We start from the raw sequence: 4,864 nt of genomic DNA, 5'->3' as shown, positions 1-4,864 counted from the left end.
GGTGGGAAGGGGAGGGGGATGGATGAGGAAAGGGGAGGTTGAGTGGGGGGGCAGGAGGGAGTGCGGTGGGAAGTGGGATGGGGGAACCCAATGCCCATGTGACGACGCACGACTCCCCACCCGGCAACAACCCCCGGTGCGCAGCTGGTGGCGCGGAGCGAGCCCGTGGAGTTTGGCAGCGAGGGCCCGCGCCTCGCCGGCATGGGCGCCTCGCCCGGCCGCAGCGAGGCGCGCGCGCGCGCGGCCGAGGCCTCGGCCGACGGTGCGCGCCGCGCGGCGGCCGAGGACCTGCAGGCTCGCCTCTCTGCCGTGCTCCAGGAGCGGGACGCCCTGCGCGGCCAGCTGGCGGCCAGCGTGGCTGTTGTGGGCGAGGCCACTGTGGGCGCGGCTGCTGCCGGCGCGGCCGCAGGGGGCGTGGGTCCCATGGCCGATGAGAGCGGCGCCGGCCCTGCCACCTCGGCCGCCTCCGTGGATGCCGACGCCCGCGCGTCCCCGAGAAGAGACGCGGAGGCCGACGCGGCGCTGGCGCGCAGCGAGGCGCGGCTGGCGGAGCTGCACGCCCGGCTGGAGGCGGCGGAGGCCGCGCGCCGCGCGGCGCTGGCCGCGCTGCGCGCCGCCCGCGGCGGCGGGGTGAAAGGCGCCGCAGGCGAGGGCGTGACACAAGGAGGCGCGGCGGCGGGGGGCGAGCTTGCCGCCGCCGAGGAGGCCGGCGAGCGCGAGCCCGCGGCGGATCCGGCAGCGGAGCCCGCGGCCGAGCTGGAGGCGGAGCTGGTGCGGGCGCAGGAGGAGCTGGCAGGCGAAGGCGTGGACGGACCCCGCGCGGAGGAGCTGGCCTCGAGGCGGGATGGGCTGGTGGCGAGGCTGGTTGGAGCGCCGGCGGGTGGGGCTCCTGCGTCCTCGCGCGAAGATGAGGTGGAGCCAGGCGGGGCGACTGAAGATGGGGACGTGGCCACCCAGCGCCTGCTGAGCGCGTTGGTGGCACGGGCCGGCCTGCAGGCGGCCCTGGCGGTCGCGGAGGCGGAGGCGGCGCAGCTGAAAACGGGCGTGCGGCCGGGGTCCGGCGGGCGGGGGACGCCGCGCAGCAGCCCTCACGCGGCAATGGCCCAGGACGAGGGCGGGGCGGCGAGCCAGGGCAGCCAGGCGCACCCTGCCCAGCCCGGGGCGGCGCATCAGGACGGGGCGGGCGGCGCGCAGGTGGCTGGCACGCTGGCGGGTACCGCCGCGCAGACCGCCGCGCAGACCGTGATACCCCAGGCGGGCGGCTTCGCGTCGGCCAGCGTCTCCCGTACGACGACTGCCGAGCAGGCCGTGTCACCTGCACTAGCCGCAGCAGACAGGGGCGGTGCCGCCGCCCCCTTGCCCGCAGGCCCCGCGTCGCCGACGGGCTCGGCGGCCTCTGAGGCCGCGCGCGCGCTGGCGGCCGACCGCGCCGCTGCGGACGCGGCCTGGGAGGACTACGCGGCCTCCAGCGACCTGCCCGCCCTCAAGCGCGCGCGCGCGGAGCTGGAGGCGCGGTGCGCGCTGCTGGAGGCCCAGATCGGGAAGATGGCGGGGGAGCTGGAGGAGGCGGACCAGGACAAGGCGGAGATTGAAGCGCGGGTGGACGCCGCCGTGCGCACGGGTGGGGCTGAATCCGTGGGTTGGGGGGGGAAGACGGTGGGCATGGATGTGGTGCGGCCGTGCCTGCTCAACATCACGACACGCTGAGCCCCGCCCTCCTCCCACCCTGAACATGCCTGACCACCGGACCCCTCCACGCAGGCGACGTCACGCCACTGAAGGAGCCCACGCCCAAGCGCACGCCCGGCGCCAAGACCGGGGGCGGCAAGTCGCAGGGGGGGCGCGCGCGTGCGACCCTGGGCCGTATGTTCCGGGGCTTGGGCGGCGGCTCCTCCAAGTCGCGGGAGGCCAGCGCCGACGCCGAGGCGGGGCGTGCGGGCGGCGGCGACGCGGCCGGCGTGCCCGCGAAAGCTGCGGCGCCAGTCGTTCCCCTTGCCCCCGGCGAGGCAGAGGAGGAGGTGGGTTGTGGAACGGTGGGTGGCCGACGGGGGGCTGGGGGGGGCAGCCTAGCAAAGGAGGGCAGGGAAGGGCAGGGGAGTGCCGGCATCGTGCGCTGCAGGCGCTGGACAGGACTCGAGCACCGTTGTACTTTGCGAGCGGCTGCAGCCGTGCCTCGCGCCTGGCTCCCACGCCTCATCGATCGCACCCTCACGCCCTGTCACTCCCACCCACCCTCCCACCTGGCTCTCGCAGCTGCGCGCGGTGCGGGCCGAGAACCAGATGATCATGGAGCACCTGGTGATGACCAAGATCCGCATGGCGGAGATGGAGGGGGACTACCTGGAGAGCAAGCGCGCGCTGCTTCGCGCCCGCGAGAAGCAGTTGGAGGTGTGTTCCTTTGCCGACGAGGGTTGAGAAGGGGCGGCGAGGCCGGGCGGCTGCGAGGACAGTCATGTGTGGGGGGGATGTTGCAGGGTGCGGCGCCCGGGGCCTGCATTTGCGAACCGCTTTTTGTTTGCGACGGGACCCAGGCACGGGTGGCTGCCTCTCGGCGCTCCCTACCAACCTCCCCTTAGCCCGTCGCCTACCCTCGCATATCAACCCCCCACCACTTCCCAAACTCTGCAGTTGACCAAGAAGCTGACGGCGGTGCAGGCGGCGGCCCCCGCGCTGCTCGCCCCCGCGCGGAGCACCACCAGCGCCGGACCACTCAGCGCGGCGGCCGCCGGCTCACCGCCCGGCCCCCAGGCCAGCGAGGTGGGGGAGTCTGGGGGCGCGACCCCGGAGCCGGCCACCGCGCCGTCGCCCAGCCCCCGCGACTCTGGCCGGTCCGGCGGGAGCCGCGGCCTGCGTATCCCGGGCTTGGCCTGAGCGGCCCAGCGCGGGAGCCAGATACTCAAAGTTGCTTTCCCTCACACCCCCCCCACCCCCACCCCTCCATTGCACCCCTTCTCATCCTGCAATCGCCCGTGACCCGATGTACAGCAGGGGACCTACAGCGCAAAGTGCAAGGGTGCGCCTGAGCACAGGCACCGATTGATTCTCAAAGAAGGGGGCCGGCTGGCCGACCGGGACGACGGTTGATAGGAGGGGGCTGCAGGCATGCAGGATTGTGGGGACACACGCCTCCAGAGACCAGTGCTAGAGCCATGCATGGTCTAAGCCTCCACCTTTCCTCCGAGGGATTTCAAGGAGTGAGTCCAACCCCCTCCCCGCCCCACGCAGCGACGGCCAGGTCAGGGGTGGGTGTAGGACACGACGCTGCCTATCCAGACCAGGGTGAGGAAGGTCATGAGCACGACGGTGAGCGTCACCGGCAGCACACGACTGTCGTAGGGCCCGTCGAGCTTGCGCTGCAGCATGTCCCCCCGGCGCTTGAAGTTGTAGGCGGCGTACAGGGCCATGGCGATGGACACCGCCATCATGAGCAGGGCCAGCAGGCGGATGGCAATGGTGCGGGTGGTCAGGTCTGTGCCCCAGTGCTTGTGCGCATGCCCCGCCACGCCTGCGGGTGGATGGAGGGGAGGGGGAGGGGGAGGGGGGTTTCATGTAAGCCAGGTGTCCTGAGGGCATCGTCCAGGTTTGCGGAGCGCACGCAGGCTCACGCTTGCTTTGGACCGGTTTATTGGACCGCCGAGCAGGGCATGGCAGGTCGCAAGGCCGCGCACGCATCCTCCGATGCACCCAAACCCTCCCAGGAGGAGGACAGCCCCTCGCCCACCCCATAACCCCAAACGCACCGAGGAGGGCTGCGGAGATGCTGCCTGTGGTCACCGCCATGTTCATCCAATGCAGAAACGTACGCTCATTGGCTGTGAGGGTGTTGGGTTAAGAGGCCTGTCAGGACACGGCAGGGACGCTGGCCACGCCAGCCTCCACTTCCCGGCTCGCACACCGACCGAAACCCCAATCAGGCTCCTCACCGAAGAAGGCCTTGGCCTCCGTGCGACGCAGTGCCGGTTGGGCAGACATGGCGCCGAGTTTGCTCAAGCCCTTTTGGATCTTCCCGGATGCAGCCACCAAGTCAGGGAGAAGCAACCGTCCAAGGCCCCTGGCAGGACAGGGTTGGAGTGGCGCGACGGACTTTGACTCCGATGAATCTGGGGCGCTCCTATGTCAAGTTGGCATAGAAATAACATGCATGTGCACCTGGTAGCCCCTGGGTTCTGGCTGTACAGCCACCCAGGTCATGCTTTCGGCAGCGGGGGGTGCGGAAGATTCCCATCTCGCGCCCCCCAAGATGCCTTTTGAGAAGAAGGCTTGGGGTGTCGAGGGCATCATTCAGGCAACGTGCTGCATGGGCTTGGATGAACCGATTGTGAATACTAACAAGTGAATCCAGGAAGCGTAGATCGCTCTCCTTCGGTGCTGTGCGAGCTGCTGGAGGCGACCCTTGTCGAGCCCTGGCCTGGTCGACTGCTTTACAGAAGGCCGGCGGGCGCCCCTTGAGCACACCCTGACATTGTTGGGCTACCAACCCCATTCAGCGTCATGAAGGTTTGGTATATGGATTTTCTCCGGCATGCCGTCACCGAGCGTGTCCTCAGGCCCAGGGTTTCCTCTTTGTTGTGCATGGCCAAGAGCCACCCTGAATACCTCACTCGGCTCCACCCCCACAGTTCGGCAAATACCTGCTGGAGAAGTCCCGGGAGGAGTGGGCTGGGGAGTACGTGGACTACAAGGCCTTGAAGGACCTCATCAAGATCAGCGCTGCGGACTATGAGTCGGTGCGCTCTCATTGTTACCCACGTGACGGGCGTGGGGGCCACCTGGGGCCTGGCCCTGGCACCAGCGGGTCACCTGGCGACTGAACTTGACCTGTCTGCGCCCTGCTGCCGTTCCCAGGGACCCCAGGAGGCCATCT

General features: G+C 70.2%; 4 protein-coding genes across 4 annotated transcripts in view; 3 read left to right on the top strand and 1 right to left on the bottom strand.

Moving 5' to 3' along the window:
- The window catches only part of F751_2247 (hypothetical protein), a gene marked incomplete at both ends in the record, with an annotated part of 5,266 nt that extends 2,395 nt beyond the window's left edge, over positions 1–2,871 (top strand). Inside the window, 5 exons of the mRNA XM_011401645.1 lie at positions 295–1,621; positions 1,762–1,848; positions 2,011–2,018; positions 2,254–2,388; positions 2,629–2,871. Coding sequence (XP_011399947.1) covers positions 295–1,621; positions 1,762–1,848; positions 2,011–2,018; positions 2,254–2,388; positions 2,629–2,871 — 1,800 coding nt within the window. The remainder of the gene's footprint in view (positions 1–294; positions 1,622–1,761; positions 1,849–2,010; positions 2,019–2,253; positions 2,389–2,628) is intronic.
- Positions 2,872–3,236: 365 nt separating this feature from the next.
- Positions 3,237–3,972, bottom strand: F751_2246 (Vacuolar transporter chaperone 1; the record flags this gene model as incomplete). Its single annotated transcript, XM_011401644.1, has 3 exons — positions 3,237–3,505; positions 3,741–3,812; positions 3,924–3,972. 3 exons carry the CDS (start codon positions 3,970–3,972, stop codon positions 3,237–3,239), a joined length of 390 nt encoding a protein of 129 aa, XP_011399946.1.
- On the top strand, positions 3,679–4,089 carry F751_2245 (hypothetical protein; the record flags this gene model as incomplete). The annotated part of the gene is made up of 1 exon (XM_011401643.1): positions 3,679–4,089. One exon carries the CDS (start codon positions 3,679–3,681, stop codon positions 4,087–4,089), a length of 411 nt encoding a protein of 136 aa, XP_011399945.1.
- A 402-nt stretch (positions 4,090–4,491) lies between these two features.
- Positions 4,492–4,864, top strand: part of F751_2244 (Vacuolar transporter chaperone 2) — a gene marked incomplete at both ends in the record, with an annotated part of 5,997 nt that continues 5,624 nt past the window's right edge. The window contains 2 exons of the mRNA XM_011401642.1: positions 4,492–4,497; positions 4,620–4,727. Of these exons, the coding sequence (XP_011399944.1) occupies positions 4,492–4,497; positions 4,620–4,727 (114 nt within the window). The remainder of the gene's footprint in view (positions 4,498–4,619; positions 4,728–4,864) is intronic.

Source organism: Auxenochlorella protothecoides, assembly GCF_000733215.1.
Source record: "Auxenochlorella protothecoides strain 0710 unplaced genomic scaffold scaffold21, whole genome shotgun sequence".
In the NCBI taxonomy this organism is placed as follows: Eukaryota; Viridiplantae; Chlorophyta; class Trebouxiophyceae; order Chlorellales; family Chlorellaceae; genus Auxenochlorella; species Auxenochlorella protothecoides.
Note: the sequence above shows the minus strand (reverse complement) of the source record. Positions and strands in the feature narration are given on the sequence as shown.